Source organism: Amborella trichopoda, chromosome 6, assembly GCF_054954075.1.
Source record: "Amborella trichopoda isolate Santa Cruz 75 chromosome 6, AtrichopodaSantaCruz75HAP2 v2.0, whole genome shotgun sequence".
Classification (NCBI taxonomy): domain Eukaryota; kingdom Viridiplantae; phylum Streptophyta; class Magnoliopsida; order Amborellales; family Amborellaceae; genus Amborella; species Amborella trichopoda.
Window position 1 is genome coordinate 15,044,205 of NC_142341.1, and position 26,623 is coordinate 15,070,827.

General features: G+C 38.0%; 1 protein-coding gene across 1 annotated transcript; it reads right to left on the minus strand.

Annotated features, from left to right (window-relative positions):
- Positions 1-16,133: 16,133 nt before the first annotated feature.
- Positions 16,134-19,285, minus strand: LOC18438233 (nuclear transport factor 2/RNA recognition motif protein). The gene is made up of 2 exons (XM_006848422.3): positions 18,151-19,285; positions 16,134-17,227 (listed from the first exon to the last, which is right to left on the minus strand). The coding sequence occupies exons 1-2, from the start codon at positions 19,100-19,102 to the stop codon at positions 16,626-16,628; spliced, it is 1,554 nt and encodes a 517-aa protein (XP_006848485.2). The 5' UTR covers positions 19,103-19,285; the 3' UTR covers positions 16,134-16,625.
- Between the last annotated feature and the right edge of the window lie 7,338 nt (positions 19,286-26,623).

Sequence of the window (26,623 nt, forward strand, 5' to 3'; positions counted from 1 at the left end):
AGCTAGAGAATGCCATGGAACTAAAAACTAGCAAATACGACTCATTTATGACTCCCTGCTCGTCATAAACCAAGTTTAGGGGATTTGGAAGGTCAAAGAAGAAAATTTAAAACCCTATCAAGAAAAGGTGGAAAAGACAATAAAATAGTTTAAGCAAATCACTTTCTAGCACGTAACTAGGAAAAACAATCAGTTCGCCGACACCCTTGCAGCCCTTGCTTCAATTGTCGACATTCATTTAGAAGTCGTTACACTGCCATTTTACATTAGGCACAAGCATGATTGTTCCCCACCAAGGATCAAAAAAGAAATAGAGCAAGAAAATGAGAACGATGAGGAAGTGTCTTTCGTGGTCTCAGATGCGTTACTCAAGGCAAAACCATGGTTCCAAGATGTGTTGTCCCTGTTGAAAGATGATTCATACCCTGATGGAGCCACCAAAAAGGATAAGGGAGCCCTCCAAAGGTTTTCTATGGTTTTCCTAATTAGAGATGACCTTCTCCTCAAGAAATCTTTTGACGACATCATCTTACGGTGCCTCGACAAGCCAAAAATTGACCACGTATTAACAAAACACAATGAAGGAGGTCATTCTGGGGTAGCTACCTTAGCTCAAAAAGTCAAGCACTTAGGCTATTATTGGACCACCATGGCCGAAGACTGTTGAAAATTCATTAAGAAATGTCCCAAATGTCTGCTTTATGGAGACCTCATTCATGCACTGTCTGAACTACTTAACTCAACACCGCTCGTATGGCCCTTTGTCATGTGGGGTCTTGATATCATTAGAATGATTTCCCCAAAAACCTTGAAAAGCCACTGTTATATACCAACGGCTACAGAATACTTCACAAAATGGGTAGAAGCCGCATCATTCACCAAAATTGAAGGTTAGCATGTCTATCATTTCATAAAGAACAACATTGAATTCAGATTTTGTGTTCCTGAGTCAATTGTTATTGACAATGAGACCAACTTCAAAAATGAAAGGGTCACTAAGGTGTGTAAAAAGTTTGGGATAACGTAAAAATTCTCTACACCCTATTACCCTCATGGAAACAGGCACGCTGAGGCCACAAACAAAGGATTTCTCAGCATTATAGATAACATAATAGAAGGTAGCAAAGATTGGCACAAAAAGCTAAACCATATGCTATGGGCCTACCGGACAACTAAGAAGACTCCTATTGACATGACCTCATACCCATTAGTGTGTGATATGGAGGCTATGCTACCCATCGAAGTCGAAATACCGTCTCTCCTAGTGCTCCATAAAGATTTCGATGTGGAATAAAATATTGAAGCACGATTTGTTGCCCTCGATACTCTGGATGAAAGATGACTATAAGCGACACAGAATGTCTTATTTACCATCGTAGAATCGAGAGGGCATACCAAAGAAAAGTTGTTCCCCGACAATTAAGAGAAGGAGACATGGTACTCAAGAAAATGTTCCACACTCCTGCAAATCCACACCCATTATGAAAATTGAAACCTAATTGGGAAGGGTCATTCGTGGTTATAAAATAAAAAATCAGGAGGGGTATGAACTCAACAACCCCATTAATGCAATGTATCTCAGAAAATACTACCCGTAATAGGCAAAAAAAAAAAACAAAAGAGAGAAAATGAATGACATGGTGAAAACCTAAAAAGGCATCACAGTAATATATATATATATATATCCAAAAACCTCAATAACAAACAGGCTCCCAACATAACCAGCCTCTCATGGGAAGGTGATATGAATTGGAGACCCAAGAGACTTCAACAAACCCCAAGAAGAACATCGAAACCGCTCCATGAAGGAAGCCCGACAAGAACCCAAAGAACTCCTTACGGTTCTACGAAACATAGGATGGGATCCCCAATGGACACAGGAAACTTCAAGTCTCTTGGGCCCTCACAATCTCACAAGGAAATCCATTTCATCATCTTTAAATAAATAAATAAATAAAAGAAATAAAGAAAATGACCATCAAAGGGGCCACAGGTGGCAAAAAATGTGTAAGACCCGTCCCGAAGCCAACTATTAGTCGATCTGGCCTCGCTCTCGAAGCCAACTTTTTATGTCTGTTATGAAGGCTTGAAACTAATCAGGCACTCCAGGGTTGTATGAGTATAACTACCAACTACCACATATTGGAGAGGGGTGAACCTCATTGATGACAATATTGCCTAGTTTGGGGGCATTCTCTCTCTCTCGATTGGATCCCCTAAGGCAAAAAGAGGCAAACGCATCCCCATGTGTGTGTCTGACGGTCCATTAACTGGAATTTTGCGGCAAAAACCCTATAATTAGGGGGGTTGAGTTATGTCAAAATTAAGTCTGAAAAGTATGCAAATAAAATGTCCCTCTCTACCTCGATGAATCAATTGCACACGTAAAGATTAACAAATAAAACACCCCATAACTAGGGCAAGAGAGCAAAAAAAAATTCCCCGAAACAAGGGCAAAGTCTATAATACTGAAAAAGAAAAAATATATAGCATAACAAATTGAAACTAGCAGGGGCATTTTGGTCATCTTGTCCTAAGGTATTTTGGTCATTTTACAATCAAGTGCATTTTGGACATGAAAATATTGACTAGGAATTAACTCTGAGCAATAAAAAGAAAATAGTCTCAAAGACGTGTAAAAAGCCAAATCTTATTCTTCCATTGAATATCGGTTTATTACATGCACTCATGCAATTAAATATGGTCCTAAGATCGTAATTTCTATTATCCTAACAGACTTCAAGAAAATAAAACTACTGAAAAATCAGAGTGATCATGAGATCAACTTATTCAAACCAAATTAGGAAGAAAAGAAAAGAAAATGGTCGTACGACTACTTAGTCTTTGACTTGGGATCAACATCCTTCTCCTTGAAGGCCTCCACAAAGGCCACCCATCGATCCAATTCAACTTCTGCTTCTTCTAAGATGATGTTGGACACTTCCTCATTAGATTTTCCTCACTTATTTGAAGAAGAAGTGTCGTCAGCTCGAGAAGACATAGGACTCTAAGCAGGGGCAGAAAATTCAACGTAGAGCCTTGGAGCCCTATGCATAGTGGAAGACGATAGACACATTTGATCGGGGCTTGGGTTTCTTTTTTAGAGAAAATCCTCTCTCAAACAACAGCGAGGGGTGCGCACGAGGGATGTATTTTAGGCGTACGCGTGCACTCCTTTTTATGTGGATAGGAACCAACAACAAGAGAGATTTTCGACGAAGACGTGTTTTAGGCACTTACCTCGTCTTTTGTGGATTCGTGGATACACCAAGGCATGTGCCCTCTTAGAACAATCATGAGGCCCTCCGACTGTCTGCCAGCGCGGTTTGGATACAAGCTCTCCTCAAACTTTAATGCATCATCTCGTCTCTTTGATTACTCTAGGATTTGCAATGGACACTCGAAAATACCGATATATATTGGTTCACTCAAATTAGGATTGACTGACAAAAAGGGAAAGGATGACAAAGGTCCTCTTATTTGTACAAACACTATGGAAGTTTACGGTCAGAGTGGCTTAGAGAGTCCAAACTCACTCGATTACCTATTCAGGATGACTCCACCAGAGTGAGTGAGGGCGAGAGCATGTGTGTGTCTCGCGACTCAACTCCATTGTATGGAGAGGAAGTTAGAGTGGTGATCTGAGCGTTAAGACTCTTGAGGCTTCTTTGGGAGAAGTCAAATTGAGCGTGCGATAAATATTGGGATGTAATAAGAAATGAACCACAAGAGAGACGGGGTCATAGGTACTGTGGCTCTCAAATTTATCACGCGAAGAGAGAGAGAAAGATGAGACTGCGGGGCTGACACAGTTCTGAGTTACCACGCAAGGCAAGAGAGAGAGAGAGAGACACGAGCGGAGAGACGAGGTCGCATGTGCTACGGCTTCGAAACTTGTTACGTAAAGAAGAAAAAGAGAGGCGTAGAGAGAAAGACAGGACTGCAGGGCTGCTGCGGTTCCAAGTCACTATGAGAGGCGACAAAGAAAGAGGCATGGAAAGAGAAACGGCGTCGCAGGTGCTACGGCCCTGAAACTTATTACGCAAAGAAAGAGAGAAGCATATAGAGAAAGATGAGATCGTAGGGCTGCTGTGATTCTGAGTTACTGTGTAAGGAAAGAAAGAGAGAGAGAGAGACGCTAGCACAGAGATGAGGTCCCAGGGGTTACTGCTCCAAAAATTGTTATGCAAAGAGAAAAAAAGGCATAAAGCGAAATACGAGACCGTAGGGCTGCTGCAGTTCCAAGTTACTACGCGAGGCGGTAGAGAAGGAGAAGTGGAAAGAGAGACGAGATCGCAGATGTTGTGGCTCTTAATCCTATCACGTGAAGAGAGAGAGAAAGAGTGCAGAGAGAAGGACGAGATTGCGGGTCTGCTGTGGGTCACAGTTGTTAACGACGGGGTAGGCTAGGGTAACTAGGCTAAGGGTAGCTTCTCTCGTTCTAAAGGCTTTCTCTCTCCTCTCCACTGGATCCAAGAATCAGAAGCAAAGTCAAGCTAATGCCTCAATTTCATTAACTAACAATCCAGCCCTTTTATAATTGACCTAGACTTGTTTATAAAGAGGTCCCACCAAATAGGGGTGGATGCTCCAAACTAAGGCTAATTATAATTAAAAGAAATTACAATAAAATCCTAAATTTAGAAATAATGACCAAAATACCCTGTAAACTTTTTGGAAGCTTTTAAGAGTACTTGTGGCAGTGATACAGACGATCCATCATTGTAGACTTGATGTTTGCTTGATTCTAAGCATTTTGACGTCTTTTGATCGTCTTGAGATGGACTTTTCCCAAAAATCCGACTAGATTGTGATCTTTGGTCGTCAATGCAATGCAATTCATGGTGCTCCGAGTCTTCATTTTGATTGCAAATTAAAGAGGAGGCTGTCACAGTCACTTTGCACCAAGTTTTGTCCGATTTAGTTCTTGCTTGAAGTATTTCTAAATTCCAGAGGTCATCGGAAAAAGGGATTCCGGTGACCGGAACCTTGTCATCTTCAACCTTGGAATTTGCACTATTCAACCTTCAATTAAGTGCAAAAAAGTTGTACCAGTTTGTAGTCCTTCGTGACATGGTCACAACGGACCCTATTTTACGATGATCAAATGCACTGATATCAAGTTATCAATTCACGAAGCTCAGTATGTATTTCTTTTAAAGCTCTGATTTTCATGGTTTCAGGCTCATATTATCTTTATAAAAGCATTGGTTCTGGGTCACATCATGACGTGTGTCATTTGTCAAAATGACCGGGTCATCAAGACCTAGCTTTGTCCTAATTTAAGATTGTTTCGATTCCAAACAAACAACCTATGGACCCTTGAAGTTCATCTGAAAATGTGAAAATACAGTCCCAAGATTGGAAACTAGTTTAGTGGGACAGCAGCGTAATAGTATAAAACATACCCTTTTGTAGTAATTTGGGCACAGGATATTTTTGAGAGGTCTGATTGAGCCCAAATTTAGTCCCTTGGATTTTTTCGACGTTGTGAGTGTAATGGTGGTGGTCTGGTATTATTTTGAAGCCCCTAGCATGGTGTTGTAGTTATAAGGTCTCTTTTTAGTATGATAGGAACAGGTCTTGAGAACTGAATTTCATCCTAATCATATCAAAACTTATCGAAATGTGACAAAACCTTGTGAGTATCCTTCGGGCATCCCAAACTACACTTTTCATGTCTTTCAAAGCCGTTCTAGAACTTTTTCCAAGGTTGCCCAGTCTTAGGCCTATTTTGCAGTGTTTCCATGGTATGGCGATGTCTTGGGTACCGGCATGACCAAGTTGTTATTGGCTCTCTCCTTATACGATTTGGGAATACAAGTATGTCGAAAATGACCTATAACAATGTTCCCACCATGAATCGTAGTTGGAAGTGGTGGTGGGCTTGTCTTGCTTGATCAACCCTTCGTCAGAAGAAGATTTTTTCTCCTTCCATGATAAGCCCGTCTTAACCAGAAGATTGGAAGAGTTTCGTTAAAGTGGAAAGATTGGGCGACGATCGATTGCCTCTCTAGGGAATGTATAGTTCTGAATATACTGAAACTGACGAAGCACCCTCTGGGGAAAATAGCCCTCAGTGAAATACCGACCCTTCAAGAGGAGATATAAATATTCCATAGGTGGTAGAAACAAGGGTATATTCTCGAGACCCCTGATCACCCAGAGCAGCAGATATAGTTGTTGTGGATCAAGGACAAACAACTGTGATGTGTTTATAGGCCCAAATATGTGGAAAATAGGAGCCAAAACGTCAAAAAAAGTCACAGAATCTAAATCCAAGACCCCGAAACCATCCGAGGCAGGATGATCGAGGCAACACTTCTGGTGTCGCCTGGGCAGCACTACTGGTGTCCAGCCTTGGGCGGCACTACTAGTGTCGCGGGCCGTCGGCCAAACACCCTCAGATCATTCGGCCCCTTTTTCAGATAAATCCATATGGCAAAGTAGGTTCTAAGAGTAGAAACAAGGCCGAAAGGCCATGAGCTCAGGCCATTGCTGAGCAAAGATGATCCAACCCCTGAACCAAGGGCTGATAATAGGATAGCCCTGAACTCGTCTAGAAGCATCGTTACTCCTCAAACCCTGCGAGATATGACTAGAGAGTGCCTGACTCGGTCGAAGGGAGGTGCCTCTTCCTCTCTCCTAGCTTCACCTTGATCTGGGGCCTTTCCTTTGCCCTTAGAGACATCACTATTCTTCTTAAGAGCCATGAAAAACCAGAGAGAGGGGAGAAGATGAAGATGAAAAAGAAGAAGGGAGAGGAAGAAGTAGAAGACCTGAACTCATAGACTTTCTTTTAAGAACGTGAATATGAAGAAATCTCGTCCAAAACCCAACGTATAGACTTCAAAATTGAAATCCATAAGGATTAGGCAACCCCAGGACTTGTCAAAACAAGAAAAAATGATTTTGGGGTACGTAACCGGTTTGGGCAACACAGGGCAATGGGCGACACTACTAGTGTCGCCCAAAATATTTTGGATAAAAAGTCCTTGTTCTAATTCCAGAGTTTTCCAAGGGCCGAAATTGGTTTTGTTATGAATTTTTCTTGCAAAAAAAGACTATTTTCAGACATTTAATTAATTTTCAAAAATTTTCAAATACTCCCTGATGGCACGAGTTTAAACTGCCAACCAAAATCACAATTCAGAAAACGCCAAACTTGTGCAACGTAAAAGAGCTGAGACATGAAAACGTCTAACCCCATATGTCGTTAAAGGTTGGGTGTATTCAGAAAATGTCGAGCCCCGTATGACATAGAAGATCGGATGTATTCGCCTAACCCCGTATGACGTAAAGGCTCAAGTGTATATGTCCATCATTGCATGACGTTAAACTGCTTAGAGGGCTCCATCATTACATGAGCTACAACTGCTAACTAAAAATTTGTTTTTCAAAATATCTTTCTCTTTTTAAAATGATTCACTATACGTCTTGTGTTTTCGAAAACATTAATTTCTTTGTTAAAATGATAACCTATCCAAAGCTCCTGGTTTTATTTCAAAACTCTCCCTATTTTCAAAATTTCTAAAACATCTCTTAAAACAAATGAGCTTGGATATTCGTATATGATGATTACCGCGTTGCCACCTCATCTCTCTCTTCAAAATTGACTAGGCAAACATTTTCCTAAACAAATAAAACCTATAGAAGGCCTTAGGAAACCCTAAGAGAATCAAAAGAAATGCGAGGTTCATGAATTTGAAAGTGAAAGCCTCTGAAGTCAAGTGGCATGGCCAAAAAATCTAACTCGAGTTTCAAGCTTGTGTAACTCACCGAAACATCTCACGCCAAAGGTGAGTGAGCAGGGCGAGCGTTGTCTTGGAGGGAAAGTTGGTGTACGCTCTGACCACATGACATTAAATAAATTAAAATGTCAGCAGCGTCTACTGTTTGACACTCACCTGTCCCTCGAAGGATAGGGAGTGCCAATGAGGGGCAACTATAGACACCCCATTTTGCAAACTGGTAAATTCAATAGTTTTCTAAACCCTAGACAACCTTAGGGCTACACTATTCCATTAAACCCCCCAGAACATAAGCCACCATAGTGCATACTACCTGCCCTATGATCCAGAATCCTAAGTAAAAAAATCAAGTAAAAATAGCAAACCCGCATATTTTTGCTTGATTTTTTTCATAAAGTTTCATGAGAGCCCATAAATGCCCTCAGAACAAGAATCTGCCAATTCTGGGTAGATTTGGTCTGGGCGACACCACTCAGCCTAGAATGACCCAAATCAGCTGATTTTTGACAAGCAGCATCTCAATGGCCCCAAAATCAGCCCAGACAAGAATCTGTCAATTCTTGGCAGATTTAGTTTGGGCGAATTGGTGTCGCCCACCCTAGACTAACCCAAATTGACTGATTTTTTGCAGGTAGCTTCCCAACAGCCCAAGCAAGAATCTACTAGTTATGGATATATTTGGTTTGGGTGACACCACTAGTGTCAGCTAGCCCAGACTGACCCAAATTGACTGATATTTGGTAGACAACATCCCAACGGCCCAAAAATCACCATACAATTAGAATCTTTCATTTCTGAACAAATTTGGTCTGCACGACACCACTTGGCAGATTCATTGAATCTGGACCCTTTTGGCTTGGGTGACACCACTAATGTCACTCATGTATGTTGACCTCAAAACAACAATGTGAGCACTGGAAAATCCATTTGAAATTTGTAGTTACCCACTCATGCCGATTTTCAGCCTTTAAAAGATCATTTTGGGATCATTTCTAGGGTTAGACTTTTAGACTCCTTAGACTCTGAAAAAATGTATGCCAAGAAACCTGATACCCTGAGAAAACCTTAGATTTAGGAAGACTTTAGCTTTAGGCCATAAAATCCACATCCCTTAGGTTAATAAAGTCATTCAACCAAGCCAAGGCCTAGTCAAAACCTGAAGAGAAACAAAGAGGATGCACAACATAAACTCAGTCAGTCCTGATACGGACGAGGCCTCGAAGACTCGAGAGTCCTGGGCCAACTGGCTTGATCTGGTATATTTTACTTTTCTAGCACTTCCTTTGATTTTTTGTTTATTTTATTATATTTAAATAATTTTTATTTCATTTTAAGTAGTATTTCGCATTTCGGATCAATGTTGGCTCTGCAACTGATCTGAGAGCAAATCTGCTCATTTATGAGTAGATCTGGCCTTAGATCAGAATTTGATTGTCCCTACTCTCTATTACTCTTTTAAAAAATTAGTTTGTAGTTCAGATCTAGTTGAATATCATCGAGATCGTCCCGATCTGCATCGTGAACACTGTTGAATGACCAATACCATCTAGGACTTAGAATCATGGTTTCTAGGAATTCTTTTAGCCCGAATTTCGAAGGGGGTATCTACAGTTATCACTTTTTGGCATTCACCTCTGGATATTTTTTATTTGTAAGACATCGAACTAACAGTACGCTATCTTTGAGGCAGCAGTGTTGAGAGATCTCCAACAATCAGAATCTGAAGGGATAGTCAACAGGAACCATACTATCTTGGAGCCAGTGGTTTTCCTTGCTGGGGTCACCAGTGTAGTAATCATCGGCTTTAAACCTTTACACTTGGGCCTGGTTTCCAATCAATTGAGAATTGAAATTAAGAAGATAAATATTGGCGGTGAATTTATGGATAATTGAATTTCTTTTTGCCTTTTGATTTTAAATTCTAAAAACCATAGGTTCATACTGAGGTTTTGGGAACCTATGGGTTGTTCTTCCTAAAAATGGGTTTTTCTAAAGATTTTCAGCCTATGCATCAAGACTTTTAGAGAAGACGGAAACATAGTAACATCGTATATGGGATGTTCAACTTCTTTGTTTTGGAAAACATTTTTAGCAAATTTGAGACCATAAAGAGAATTTTTTAAAACAGAACCAGATGTCTGGGCATACGTTTTTAACAAAGGAAATATGATTTTTAAAATCTGACAAAATATGTTGGGGAAAATTTTGAAAAGGGAGAGAATTTCGAAAAGCAATTTAGACTCATCCTATCATGGAGCTCTCTCTTTTTCTTTTTTTAGTTATTTTATTTTTTTATTTGAATAAAAGCTTGTAGTTCCTTTGCTTGTGAACTTTGAGGACAAAACATCATTGAGTACTCTCTTTCATCTTGTAATCTTAGCTCTTGTGTCGCAACTCAAGAGAGAGTTTTCTGAAGTTTCCTCGCAAGCGGATGTCTTGGATAATATGGGATACTTCCCTTGAGTGTTTAGAATCTCCTTGGACTTTCAATTTCATTTTTCCACTACTGATCCTTTTGAAGTTCGAATATTCAAGGCTCTTTAGGTTTACTTGGATTGATGCATTCATACTACTTTGCTTTTTGACACCATTCCAACTTAGGAATAGAGGTTGAGAAGTTTTTCGAGAGATATTAGGACGAGAAATGAAAAGAGGGAAGTTGTTTTTTTTTTTTTATCACCCTAGGGTTACGTTCGGATGTTCATCTCGGTGGTCTTTTTTAATGTTTGGCATTCCTTTTGGATTTCAACTTGGCGAAATTTTTTTCCTTTCTTTTTTCTTCTCTTTTTATTATTGTGTTTTATTTGTATTTTTGAAGACGACGAAGAAAGAGGAGTAGTAGAAGAAGAGCCAGTGGTGCTTTTACTTTTTTTGATACTTTATCATAGAAACAGATGAGAATTTGATCATCCTTCCTTCCTCCATGTGGAATGGAGGTTCTAGTTTTAATTATCTTTGGACTTTCCTTGCCCCTGGTTGATATTCCACACTTCCTTGACAATGGTTGTTGAATTTCCATTGAATTATTCCTCTTTAAATTGATTCGCTGGAACTTTGATATTCAAACTTAGCATCTCTCTCAACTTCTCAGTCCATCAATCTCCTGCTCGGTAGGCTAAACTTATATTGGTTTTTCTTCTTTTTATTACTCCTTCGGCTTGTTAATACCATGGAGTGAGGTACCTAAGAGAAGTGTGGATTGCCCACTTGGCTTATCTGAGAAGGAGGAGCACGTGATCACCATAGTCTTTTTTAGTAATCGTTTTCATCTAGAACTTCATGGTGGTCTTCAATGGTTAATGCATTTGCAATATGCCGGGAGTCGTTGGATAAGGAATGGACCTCATTGGTTGCCCCTATTATATTCTCATCAAAAAATGAGGTGCCCCTATCAAGTGGTTTGGTGGGGCTACCCTTATAGGTTTCCTTTATTAGATGAAGCCCCTACTTTTTTTGACACTTTGTCTTAGAAACATATGAGAATTTGATCATCCTTCCTTCGTACAAGTGGTATGGAAGTTCTAGTTTTGCTTATCTTTGGATTTTCCTTGCCCCTGGTTGATATTCCACACTTCCTTGACAATGGTTGCTGAATTACTATTGAATTATTCCTCTTTAAATTGCTTCACTAGAACATTGATATTCAAATTTGGAATCGCTCTCAACTTCCTAGTCCTTCATTCTCCTGCTCGGTTAGCTAAACTAATATGGGTTTTTCGTCTTTTTATTGCTCCTTCGGCTTGTCAATGTCATGGAGTCGGGTACCTAAGAGGCACGTGGATGCCCCACTTGGCTTATTTGAGAAGGAGCAGCAAGCGATCACCCTACTCCCTTATGGTAATCTTTTTCATCAAGAACTTCATGGTGGTCTTCAATGGTTAACAAATTTGCAAACATGTCGGGAGTTGTTGGAGAAGGCATGGACATCATTGGTTGCCCCTATTATACTCTCATCAAAAAATGAGGTGCCCCTATCAAGTGGTTTGGTGGAACTACCCTTATAGGTTTCCTTCATTAGATGAAGCCATCCTTATCGGTATGTTGGATGCAATCACCTCATTTATATTTTCATTGGTGGCTGAGAATGTTCTTATTGGTATGTTGAATGGGACAACCTCTATAATGTTTTCATCAGATGGGACGATCCATGTCAAACTGGTAGATGGGACTGCCCCTATTAGATTTTATTTGACAATATTTTCCTCTTGAATATGGGGTACCCTACGTAGTGGAGTCATGCCCCTGCCACTGTCTTCTTCTTAGGATTCTTCATATCATATAGGTGGATTGTCTACAAAGTCTAGTGAGAGTGGCCTAAGTGGTCCCTTTATAACTTCTAGGGGTTCGATTTCTTTTAACTCTCGCATAGGTGTTGAATCGTTAGGATTGATCAAACCTAGATCTTTCAGTTCTTCTATATTGACTCTTGGATTGACCTTAGAGGATGATCTGATTGACTCCTCTTAGTTGAACTCCTCATCCCAAATAGGTAGGTCTGCCAAGAAGTCGGGTGAAGGTGGTCATCTTAGGATTTCCAGAGGTTCAAGTTCTTCTATTCATTTAAAAAGGGATGGATTTTCTTTCGAGTATAGGTTAAAATATATTTTAACTTAATCCTCTAGGCTTGGCTCCTTTGTTTCTTAATGAATTGTTTTTTCGAGATTAAGGCATTCTCTATTAATGTGGTCCGAGGAATCCCTAAGCTTGGGATCTCGAGTGACCTAGGAATGGCGTGGATGTCTTGTGGGTTGCCCAACACACTTAATTGTATGGTTGGATTGATTAGGCCCTTTGCCGCTGTAGTGTCTTGCATCACTGGGATGTCTTGGATCTTCTACGGGCATATACCCTCAATTGGAATTGAGATTCTTTGTGAATCGCTTCAGTTTTCTAATTTTTCTCAAGTTTCAAAACCCTGGCTAAAGTAATTACCATCAACATGACTTTGAGAATCCCTAGCCATAGGATTTGAGTTATTTGCCGCTACCCCATTGTCTAGGACAGGGATAGCTTACTCTTCTTTCTTTTCATGGACTGCAAACCCTGGGATAAGGCAATCATTGACATTCTGTTTTTAAGATTCCTTAGCTATAGGGACTTCAATAAGTTTGTCATCTTGATTTTTATTTGTCAAATTTTTTGGTTGGCCTCTTTCCTTGTCCAAGGCCATATTGGATGATCTTCAGGCTTGGGCAGGGATCTTGGCTCGTTTGTCATCACTACATCTGTTTGCTCTTGACAGGGCAGGGATCCTGGCTCGTTTGTCTTCACTACATCTTTTTGCTCTTGACAGGGCATGATGGCATCATCTAGGTTTGAATTAAAAGAGATGTCCTCCTTCCCTTAAATAGAGGTAGGGATAGGTTTGTCCTTTTTCTAATTTCAGCCATAACAATTAAGATACCTTGTCAATGAAATCTTGGATGATGTGCCTAAGAACAAGGCACTACTCAGTGTCATGGGCATGGTTTTGATGTCATTCGTACCATTATAACTTATTTTCAATTTGAAAATGAGGAATCCAAGCAGGAGGCAATTCGAGAAGTTTGTTTTTTTTTTAGCAACAATTTAAATATTACTCATCAAATCCTTGAAATGAGTAAACTTTCGGGGTATAGTATCTTAAGTTTGATATGTATAAAAATGAGGCCCATCAGCATCCTTCTGCCTTTTCAAATATGATTCGGACTTGGGATGAGGTTGATTGGTTGTTAATTCATTGAATTCACCACTAATTGGAGTTTCATCTTAACTGAGCTCTTGTTCTGATGTGGTGCTATTTGTATCCCTAAACCGTTCTAAAGATGATTCCAACTTGGGATGGACTTCAAACTCTTTAATTATTATCTCATTGGAGTCACAGTCGGTAAAATATTCATTGTAATCAAGCTCTTTTCCAATCACTACTTCATCTGGCTCTTGTCCCAGTATGGTTTCATTAGGCTCTTGCTCAAGTACGGCTGATAATTGATCTTCAACCCTTTCATTTGCTCTCTTATAGCGCGACACCATTTCGAGCATTGAGTAAAAAGAGAAAGACCAAGTTCTTTTGCTGAAGTAAAGATTATACTCATGAGATGTATTTTCTATGGCTATATTGATTTAAGAGGCTTCAGAGAGTGTGCAATCAATAGCTTTCGATGCGACATCTCTAAATCTATGAACAAAGCATGTAAACGACTCGCCAAGTTCTTGTTGGGTGGCAACCAATTTACCGAGGGTCATTAGTCGTTGCTTGATCCCTTGATATTACTCGACAAGTCGTCAGAACAATTCATTGAGAGTTTGATCAGGGTACTTGGTTACGACCTCATGGAACCAAGTTAGAGGTTCATCTAAAAGGGCATACTGAAGCATCACCTTGAGTCAGCGAGCTCTATTTTCAAGAGATGAAACATGTAAAAGGTACACAGTGACATGATTTTCAAAGTCGTTGCAACTCCCTTTTTTTGTTTTCGGTGAGTCAGTGGGGAGAGGGCCCCTACATTTGGTAAAAAATGAACCTAGGATGTAGCCTTGTAATTCTTCAAGCATTAACTAATTAAGCCCGAGCTCTTTTCCTAAGTCGCAATTACTAATGGCAATATGAGGGTTGCGTTGCTTAAGTTGCATATCATAGTGTTGAGAGAATCACATGCCGTGTCGCTGACATTGCACTGTTGAGATGCAATTTTTAAGCATGCCACAATTGTGACTATGGGTATCCAATTAAATGATAAGGTGTAATTGATGCCATGTTATGTAACCTTTAACTAAATAAACAAGGGTGCGGTTTGTATAAAGTTGCAACGTTATTTTGTCGAAACAAAATTGGGATGTTGTACATTATCTATTTTACTTAGACAATGTAGATTTGGCGCATCTTTAAGACAATGTAAATACGTAGCACATCTTTTAAGATAATGTGCATCATTCAATAGTACATCTTTTAAGATAATGTGCATCATTCAAATAAAATGGACAGTACGTAGTAAGTTGTACAGGAAGTGTCCCTTTAAATTGCTTTGTTTTGTTTTTTGAATGGTAACTAAAGACAAGTAATGAAAGATGGTGATTTATAGCTACACTGGAAAGACTAGTAATGAAAGATGATGATTTATGGCCATATTGAAAGTACAACAGTGTAGCCAATCCCAAATAATTAAAAACAAACACATGCGATGATAAATGATATTTTGTTGTTTTTCGAATGGTAAGTTACGTTATTCTCATTGGCAGATTATCCATCGATCGATTGGAGTTCTCTCAAAATAACGACCGGTTGACGATGACATTAAATTACGAGGGTTAAAGATGTCCATTTCTCGTGTGCTTGTGATCACATGGGCTCTTATTTATACAAGTCGAGAAGAGTACAAGGAAATAAAGGTGAGGACGACAGTAAAACACACTTGACACTCTTAGGCCACGTCAACCCTCCTGTCCGGTATCATTTTTCTTCCTTTAATAGAAACACTAATAATTGGAGTACTTCGCCCCTCTCCTCCCATTTCTTTCCCCCTCGTTTTCTCTCTCTCACACTCATTTGAAGTATCTTGCACAATCACATCTCTCTCATAAACATATCAAGTTTACATAAGGTTGCAATTTTAAAATGTAGAATCACATATAAGGTTGCAATTTTAAAATGTAGAATCACATATGTACCTCAAAAATATATCGAAAAATATATCGAAAATATTGTTTTTAAGATGCGCCGATGCGCCTTAATTGGATTGCTTAAGGTTGCAACCTTGGATGGCTTAAGGTTGCAACCTTATAGAAACCGCACCCATTTGTAAGTATACTGCAAGAAAAACTCTTTAAAAGTGTATAGGATCTCTCTCATGACACATCTTATTTGAAGTATATTGCAAGAAAAACCCTTAAAAAGTCTATAGGCAAACAGTGTTTCCACACCACCACACAGTTTTGTCTTAAAAACAGCCGGATCTACAAGAGCTACCACATAGCTGTCTTAAAAACTGCTGGATCTACAGGAGTGGCAGTTACTAGTTTTTTTTTTTTATGTGCTGCCAGCCATTTCTGTTATGTACCACGAATCCGTAGCGGTATTTTAATCCACGCCATCCAAAAAAAATAGATGGCACAGAGCCTGTGGGCAAAAAATTTTGCCTGTAAGGGTTGAGTAGTCTTCAGTCGCAGTCTCTTAAATTTCAATAGGCCTACCGCATAGTCACATCTCTCTCTTAAATTTCAATAGAACTACCACATAAGCACACGTCTCATTTGAAGAATCTTGCACAATCACATCTCTCTCTCACGCACACGTCTCATTTGAATTATCTTGCACAATCACATCTCTCTCTGTGCACTGTTCAGAACCTGAGAGAGACATGCAAATATACCGACTCCACGAGATAAAACGATAAGAACAGAGAAAAAAACAAATGGAAGGATATCAATATATTGTTGTTGTCAAGACAAAACAGGACCGCCAAAAGACGATAAAAAACCAGAAAGGAAATCAAAAGTTATGCCCTGATCTATACATGTGAACCAAACAAAAAAAAAAAAAAGAAATCTTCCTTCTGCCTGGTTGCCAGGAAGAGTCATGTACAGTTGCTCTCTATCAAATTCAATTGTGTTGTTAAAATAGATAGATAAATGCCTCTTCTGCCTCTATCATCTCTCATCATCAAACCAAAACCAGTTTTCTTCTTCCTTTGTTTATCAATAACTATGTTTCTCTGTCTTAATCAAACAAAAACTATTCTTCTTCTCCCCTTCTTTGCCAATAATCATCTCTCTCTTCTTCTTATCTGACCAAAACCCAATTTCCTTCATCTTCTTGCCTGCATCAATCTTTCTTTTCATCAGTAGAAAAAAAAACCAACCTTTTTCCTTTTTCATGTCTGAGATCTTGTTTCTCTCTCATCCAAATGTGGTCGGAGCCATGATAATGTGCTTAAGTGGCTGCGAGACATCAGTGACCCCTGCATGCCTCACAAACTCAGCAGGGCTGAGAAAGCTACCATGGCACACACACACAATGCTGATCTCTCCCTTTGTGTATCTATATAAGAAACCATTTATCGTTTTCCCATCAGGCCCATCACCAGTGGCAGAAACACATGGCATATGTGGCAAAGCCACCTTCTTCTCTTGTCCATTAATTCTCTCACATTGCTTGGTCTGAATGACTAAGCCCAAATTGGGTTCGGGTCTTGTCTTCAAGGTTCCCTGAGCTGAGCTGGAAATGGGTTCAATGGGTTTCGATTCAGGGATCTGGGGTTGAGTAATTGACCCCAAATCGGGTTCGGGTTTGAGGCTTTGAGCCTTTCCCGGGCTTGAGTGGGCTGAACTTTTGTCGGGGGCTTCCTCTGCTACTTTATGAGAAGAGGTGCTTGGCTCTGATATGGCTGATGGGTGAGATGACCCATTGGCTGGAATTTGGTTGGAAAGTGAACGAATGTTTGGACCTCTGTCAGAATGAGAATGGCTTGAATTGCTTCTCATATCACTGCTGCTCCCACCTGAAACAATAATGGACCGCACTGGTTAATAAAGATCATAAGAACTCCAAAGTTTTCAGTGAAAATTGCAAAGATCTCAAGTATTGAATGAGATACAGCTTGGGAAAACCGGACTAAAATTCAAGGATGGTGGGGGGATTTTCAGAGGATTACGATTTCTACTTCAGGATTAAGCAGATCGTCTTGATTTCTTTCAATGGTAATTGCTGTTTTGTGGTCTTTTGAAACCTTTTGTGAGCCATCTCTGCATGTCTCTTCCAATTTTCTTCTTGATTTGTTTTCAAGTTTTCCTATATAAGTGTTCAATTCAAATTGAATAAAATGAAGTACTAGATTAGGGATGGTGCACAGGCCATTTTATCATACCATTTTATCATAATTGAGTATCCAAATTCTTTACTTTCAGATCGTTAGCATCCAATTTCAATCAGATAAAAACTACTACAAGATTTATAAGGCAAAAGCACTATTAGGTTTATAATGGTATAAGATTTTGATGCATCAAGCTCTCCTATCAGTACCCAATATAAAGCAAAGGAAAATCAATATTAAATCGAGAATGGTTTCGTTCATCGATTGTATTAAATTGAGAATGGTTTCATTCATCAATTGTATCAAATTGGGGTGTATACTGATCCAAGTTTTGGCAGATGTTACATTTTTTTTTATCACTACCATTCCATAGTAAACAACACCACCACCACCAAATCTAACGTTATCAAGCATTCAGGATATAACAATATGCAAAAAAACATTAAACCCCAGGATACCAATACGCCCAGGAACCCAAACCAGACAGAAAGGGCAAGAACAAAGATAAAGAAGATCAACTTATCAGACGCGAAAAAAAACCACAACCCAATAATAAAACTAAAACAACACAGAGAGAGGAAAACAAGAGAGGGAACTCGACAAATAGTTACCTTGTGGAGATCCACTTTCATAGTCCGAGATTGCAGAGCCACTGCCTTGTGATGCAATAGAAGAGAGCTCTTGCTTTACCCCATCCTTTCCACTTTTCTTAGACTCCTCACTTGAAGAATTAGGGTTAGGGTGAGGGATACTCCGACAAGGAATGGGCTGAAAAACTGTACCAGAGCCATTGGAGCTACCGCCATCTTGAGAATTAGGGTTATGGTTAGGATTCCCAGAACCAGGAGCAACAGGGGTCCAACAAGGCATCACATAAGGGAAAGAGAACCCATTAGCAAAGGGCAAGTATTGAACATGGTGGTGATGGCTATTGGGGATAAACTGAAATGGGTAAACAGGGAAACCAGCAGGTGGGGCATATCCGCAAGGATTGTTTTCCTGTTGGTTTATGTTTAGGGTTAGGTTTTGCTTTTCCGAACCGCACTTCCTCTCTCTACCTTCTTCCTCTTCCTCCTTCTGTAAAACCGATTTTCTCTCAGATCGACCCAGCTCTCTCTCTCTAACCTGTCTATCCTTGACTCTGCAAGCGAGCTCTTGAGCTTCAAGGGTCGACCTATCCTCTAAAGAAACTCCATTACTGACCTTCGGAAACCCCTTTTTTTGTTGCTTCTCCTCCCTCTTCTTTCTCGCTTCCTGTCTTCTCAGAGCATGCATCTCTCTCTTCCTCTGTTGCTCCATCAACTCGCTCCCACCTTCTCTGTTCTCAAAGGCATTAAACACAGAGAACCCATTCGGAATAACACCAGTTTCTCTCTCCCCACCATGAACAACACTTTCTCTCTCTTTAGTCTCTGTAATCTTGAGATCCGAATTACATGCTCCATTAAACCCAACCTTCTCCTGCGATCTCCTGAAACTTCCCCCAATGGATAATCCCAGACTCAGCTCTACCCCATCTTCTCTTTCCATCTCCTCTGTTCCAAAATCCCTGGCCATCATCATTCCTCAACTCAAGAAACCACAAAAGAAACGAAACTTTCTCTCTCTAGATTTTGACCCTCAAATCACAAAACAATCCACCAAAGAAAAACCAGAAAACCAATCCGAAACCAGGTTTTAGAGAGAGAAAACAAATTAAAAAACCCAGCTCCCCTCTCTTCCGGCCATTATAGCAAACCAAAGATTGAGAGAGAGAGAGAGAGAAAGAGTGGTAAAAATAAAGGAGGTAAGACCAGAAATTTCCAATAAAATTTGGACTCAATTACCATTAGCGTAGCCCTGTCTCCGACACGTGGCAAGAAGGGATAGAGAGGTGGACGCTTGTCCTTGACACGTAGGCAGCCTGGCCAGATTTAGCGGGAACCGTTGATCGAAGTTATCCCGCATAACCACGCCCATAAATTTAGCGGTCCATGGAGAATAACTACAATAATAATAGCGAACAGATTTTCTACACCTGCTAGTGTATATTATTTTTCTACTCCCCCAGGCAAATTTTTATAAACCGACTATTTATATTTAGCACAAAAAAATCATAATTATTCTTTTCATCCTTTTTTTGAACAATATTGATCCTTTTTTTGAACAATATTGTGAACTTTTATTTATAGTTTGCTTAAAAAGTATGAATTACATAGTTGGGATCAAAGCATCAAAATAGATAATGAATGTAATATTTAGCAAGACAATCACTCAATCATTTGGCTTCACAAAAAATATGTGAGAAAGAAACTTTTTTGAAGTTGTTTTTTTCATTCAGATTTTAAATCAAGCGGTTGTTGTATGTATGCCATTGACGAGAAGTTAAAAAAAATTGAATTTTATAATACACCATGAGCCATCCAATGTGATATTTATTTAGTCGCTAGGAGTAATTGTGATTTCTTTTTAAAGAAGATAAATAACTTCATTGTATATAATATATTTATGAGTAATGATACTATGAAACCCTCTCACATTCATGTGAGTAGGACCTTAAAAGATGGTCATTAAATTTTGTGAAAAATCTCTAGAAAACCTATTCACTCATGTCTCACACCCATGTCATAATTTTTCTAAAGATCTATGTCAAAATTTAATGATCATCTTTTAGAGCTCTACTCCATGAATGTGAAAGAGCTTCACGTTGTCATTTCTCTATATTTATATATATCAAATTTTGGACAGGTATATAGAACTTAGCCACCAACTTGAAGAAAATATTTTTAATTCTCACTTTACGTGCCGAAAAAAAAAGGCATTCTAATGAGCGATCCAATTTGTTGAGAGAATGATTTAAGAGGTTTAAAAACTAAAAAATCCAGATTATATTTTTTAAAAATAATAATTTAGCTAATTTTACATAGATCTCCAAATTTAAAAAAAAAAAAAAACCTCTTCCAATATTTTGCCGGATGGAGTACATGTATAACATACTCCCGAGGGAATATACCCGGATAATAAAAAAAACAAAGAGAGCGATCTCCCGCATGTCCCACTCTCGCCACGTGTCAATTTAGGCCTTGGGTACCCCCTGGCTTAACCACGTCGCGACACGCGTCCACCTAGCAACGTCCTGGCCGTACAGTTTAGACGACGTGTCCGCCTCTGACGGTTTCATCGCTATGGGAAGCTGGCCGCCACGTACTTGATTAGGACATCGACACGTGGCCATCGGCGCGCTTTGTCTGGGACCCGCATTTAGTATCTGGGAAATACGACACGTGTAAAGATCTGGTGAATCCGCGGTATCTGCATCGGCACGTGGTGCGCAGAGAGGGGCATGACAGCTAAGCGAGGCAAGGTGGTTTGACGACGTGGGCTTGGAATGCTTCCACGTGGTTATGTGGACTTCGAACACGTGTCGAATGGACATTGGTTGGACCGAGGTCGCGAGGTGATCTGTTTTCTTAGCTGTTTTTGGCTTCGGCTTTTTGGCGTGGAGCGCGTGGGCGCGGGCCGCGTCGACATGTGGCGCGTTGGAGATTGAGGATGAGGACGGGCGTCAGAGTGCCACGTAGTCTCCTACGCAGTTGATTCCGTCTGTTGGAAAAGTGAAAGCCCATCCTTTATAAAATTACCGAACTGCCCCTCTGTGGGGTCGCTTTCGCTTTTCTCCTCCTCTCGTTTTGGTTGTTTCTCGCACTCTTTCAAATCACAATTATTAATAAAAGTGAAGTGCGGAGCTCTAAACACTCAAATTTGGCCCTCCCTCAAAATTTTTTCTAGAAGATATTATTTTGATACTCAAATATTTTTAAATTCATCATCTCGACGTCAAGATACATGGACATGAAAAAAAAATAGATTTCAAGTTTTAAAAATTATGTATTTTGTAATGCATTTTTGGATTGTCAATTTTTAAGATTTTCAAATTTTCATAAATCTATTGATCTACACTATTTTTGAAGCTTTAAACTTTATAAATAAAGATGAAAATATATCTTAAGGCTACCACAAATATTTTCAGTATTGAAACTACATTCTTGTCACTATTTGAAAGTAAGCTATAATTTGATTGTTTAGAGCCTAAGCTCTATACAAACCACACCCTTAATAAAATCTCCATTCAACAAAAGTACTTTAAAATATTTTAAAATCTGTATTTTTTTTTTTTTGGGTTCCAAAGACATTATACGGTTTAATGATATAAGAAGTGATTATTGCAATTCCAAAACTTAGCTATAACCTATTTTTAATCTTTGGATTTTAAGATTTCTTTAAAAAACAGTAGAATGCGACATGAATGATATTTGAAGGTATTAAATATTACAAATTGATAATATAAAAGATATTAAATACTGGAATCAATCCTATGGGGGTACATATATTGCAAGGAACTCGTAGAAGAAAACCAAATAAGAAGAATGAGAGTACAGAGCATAAGTATAAATTAATAAAATACAAGTAATATTAGGAAAAGTTTAGATAGAGACTAGTTACTCTCTTTTTTATGGGGTCAATCAGTGGGGCTTTTTTATGGGGGTAAATCAGTGGGGCGGAGCAGGCCTCCTACCCGATTTTCATTAATAGAATAAATAGAAGAGGTCATAGTTCAAGTCGTTTAAGTGTGTCATTAACTAGACTCAAAGTTAAAAAACTAAAAAAAAAAAACATCTCAAACTTTGTGACATACCCCGAGCCATATAATTTGACTTCTAATAATAGCAAGGAGTGATTGTGATATCCTAATAACAATAATAAATGATTTCATAACATGCGATCCTAAAAATGTTATCCAATAAAAATAAATGTTATAATTAATCGTGATCAAAATGGTGGGAAAGTTTATAAGAAAAAATCATGCTTCATGCCAAAAAGCAATTAGCTCAATAAAGCATACCTTCTAGGCCGGCTAGAAAAAAGGAAAAAATTTGTGCATTTATCTAATAAGCAAAAGACTCTTATACATTAAAGTTAGGAAGGGTAAAAAAATCTAAAATCGACAAAATTATATAGAATATTGTCCAAAAGAAAAAGAAAGAAGAAAAACATGGAACTAACATAAAACTTGCCTTTTAGGCTAGTAGAATAGAGATTTATGAAAGTATGAAATAAATAAACAAAACGGTTTTCACTTGCAACCATTTAAATACAACTCTTTTATTCGATAAATAAAAAACACATTATTTCATAGGAATGGTTTTTTACAACAAAAAAATAAGATAAAACAAGTAAAGTTGCCAGCGATTACCTCAACTAGGCTTAGTATACCCCACGTCGAGTATCGTCCTTCTAACGGTGCTCAAGGGCAATGATTGGTCTCTTGATTCTACTATGTATGGCAAAACCCTCTCAAAAGCATATGGATTTCGATTTGAGAACCAAATTGTTAAGTCATCAATGTCTTATTCTTCCTTAAGCCCATTGGCTTAACCTTAAAGAGAAGAAAGAGAAAAATATCTCATAGGGCGCGGCTTCCTTTCTATCTTTCTTATGAGAGAGAGAAAGAAAATAATTAAGAGAGAGTGAGAGAATTCCCTTTCAAGCTACCAAATAGAGAGAGAAAAAAAAGAAAACCCTTGCTTGGGGCATGGCTACCTAGAGAGAGAAGAGATGTAGAGAATTATGAGGGAGGAGAGCCTCTATTTATACATTTTCTATGTTTTAGGCTTTATCATTTTTAATGAGATCAATTGTAGACTATTAATTTAAGGAGACTTGTGGGGTAAGAGATGTGAGCGATCAATTCTTTAAATCCACTATCAAGATTCAAAAGAAAGTGTTAAAACACTATCCTCCATTTCCTAAATCTATTCCCATCAAATATTTAAATAAGAAAATATTACTTATACTTTCTCTTTTATGAATATTTATTCTTTATTCACATAATCTTTGATCAATTAAAAAATATTGGTTCACAAAACTTACTAAATTTCATTTTATTGATTCTTAATGCAAGTAGGCTTTATACAAAATTGAAAGTCAACTAGCATGGAGGCTTCTTAGAATTTTTAGTAAGTAAAGCCCCCATGGGTTGGGCAAGCCAACCTAGGAGGCCCCTTATGGGCCCCACACAATCTTCCATATGTTTTTAAATAGGCCCTTGTATCATATAAAGGGTCCCACATATTTTAAAAAATATTTATTTTGATTTTTAGATTTTTAAAATAGAAATTATTTCTATTAGATTATTTAAAACATTAGAAATTGATTTTCTCTTATTTTATAAATCCAAATGATGAAAAAAACCTATCAAGGTCACAAAAATTCAGGTAATCATTATAAAAATTATATAACATAAAAATAATTAAGACTAATTAATTTTGATGATAATCGAATCCGTATAGGTTTAAGAATTATCAATATACTGGTGCACTCCATCTTTAATTGTGGACCACGACCCACACTAGCCTTTTCAAACTGACGCAATGCTTCTCATGACCCACAGTCTACTCCAGGGGCTCATGATTAGGTCACAAAAGTTAGCTAATAGGTTAGGGGGCATAATTCCAATCTATGCATTTCAGGTTCTCCCTTAGAGATTAATCCATTGTCATCTAGATCATGATGCAACCATGACTCCATGGTGCATAGGAGTAATCTCGTGCACATGTAAACGTTTTACCTTTAATGATGGATTGCTATCTTGATACGACTATCTATGTATATGTCGTGTGATGGTACTATGATGAGGTTTTAACTTTGTCTCTAAAGGTCAAGCACCATACATAAGGGCCACACAGTTCCTCGGCTCACTCATCCGGGCATAACTACGACCTCATTGAGGACTTGCCTATTGAACTCTCCTCAGTTTTAACTCTATACCCATGTACCTTGGGTTTTTCAACTAGATTGGTCTAACACTTCTAACCTAGTCCTAGTATCGACAAATAGCATTTACATAGTATGGTCCGTAAGAGGACCACATTTCCAATGAGTTTATGTTTCATTGTATAAAATACTTATACAAACTCTCATAAGACATTTAATGGCCACATAAACCCAACACTCATCTGGGTACAAGCATTTTCTTTCCCATCAACTTTTGATTTTGAAACCCTTGCCTACACTATTCTAAAATCTGGCCAATTTATGAGCTATGTTTTCTTAGGGTTCATCTATTTCTTATATCAAACCCCCGCTAGTTTTATGTAATTGTTGTAATAGGCAAAAGTTTCATTTTCCTTTTTTAATGCTACTGTCTACTGTGGGTTCGATATTTGCACCTCTTTTGAACTTGCCTCAACCTTGGCACCAATTTCATTCCCATTGTTAGAATCAGTGGTGTCATGGGGAGAGGATGCACATATTGTGTTGAGGCATCCATGCAATATGTACAGTATACCTATCAGGATTGTACAGCCAAAGTAGGCCAACGATATGGAAACATGGTTTACAAAATTGCCTGAAGAGATGTAAGATTCTAAAAAGTGGTCGTTCACTAGCAATCCTGATATAATTTGAATATAAATAGCAAATAAGTCATTTTGGAAATGAAGTACTTGAAAAGTTCATTGTTTGAATAGGATTGCCTTAAACCATTAACTAAAAATTCATTCTATAAAAAGTGAATGAGAAAGTTCATTACAATGAGAATTTCATTACCTTAACCTATTACCTGAAAATTTCAATGATTGATGTCACCAAAGAAAAAAAAACTCAATATCTATCCCAATATTTCCAAATATACAAATAATTTCAATAAAAAAATGATAATGCTAAGGAAAGTCATCTAATAAATAAAAGGCAAGCTTTCTATGTTTCCCCTACAGCATAAAATTTATATATTTCCCCTTATCCAACCTTCTATTTTGAATGGAGGGTTAAGATTGCTCCAATCACAATGTCGTGTCTCTACATTATTTCATTTTTAATTTTTTCTATAAATTATTTTGATACCAAATTTTGGATGTCCAATCCTCCATTAAACTCGCACTAGCAAAAAATATAAAAACGATATTTTCAATAAATAAAATAACTAAAAGATTCAAGGGCTATTTTGGTCATTATATTTTATCAAAAATTTATTTTTTATAGGTGCACCCCAATGAAAAGATGACATGTACCAAATTTCATATTCATAAAATTTGTATAAAAAAAACTAAAAATAAAATACTTTAAGACATCGGATCGAATATCAAACGGTAAGTTACTCTCTTGATCAAAATTAGACGGCTGGATAGTAGGAGAAGTATAAATCTTCTATGTTGTAAAGAAAATATAGAAACCTTTCCCTAAATAAAATGTGACATAAGGACAAACTACACAACTTTCTAATTACTAGAAATCTATAGAGAAAAAGGAACTTATTTATTCTTTTTGAATGCTAGTTGACCAAATATGTGATAAGAGACTATATAAGTTTCAAAAGTTGAGATAGTAGCCCATACATGTAGGCATTTGAGTGTTGCATGTCATATCTATGCACAAATTCAGAAATCCATTAAAATGGAACATACAAACAAAGAAAACGAGCAAACAACTAATGTAAATTTAATATTTTAGAATCTTGACGCAACTAACAAATAGCAACAAGTTAATAGTGGTCAAATGCCCACACTACTGAAGTTCAAACAATTGGGCGAAAATAAGGAATATGGAATTTTGTTGTTATCTGTTGTCCATTTGGTTATGTGCTTTGTCATAGTTTTTTATTTACAAATTTATTTACTTATGTATAGATTTTTTATTTACAAAAGCACCTAAATGTACGTGTCGTATACTCTTTTTAATCTATTTTACACCGTTGTTTTCTTGGTAACTTATTTTTTTTGGGTAACTTATCAATAAGGAAAACATTATTATGCAAGGTTTGAAAGAATAGATCAGTGGGAAGGACGATCCTGGTTAAAATAATTATTAAAAATTCTTGGTAACTTTTTTTTTTTTTTTTTGGTACTCTTTTTAATCTATTTTACACAGTTGTTTTCTTGGTAACTTGTTTTTTTTGGTAACTTATCAATAAGGAAAACATTATTATGCAAGGTTTGAAAGAATAGATCAGTAACCAGGATCGTCCTTTCCCGATTTTTGGGTCGGAACGGTGAATCGGAGAATCAGTAAGATCTGGCATTAAAATAATTATAAAAAATCCTTATATAT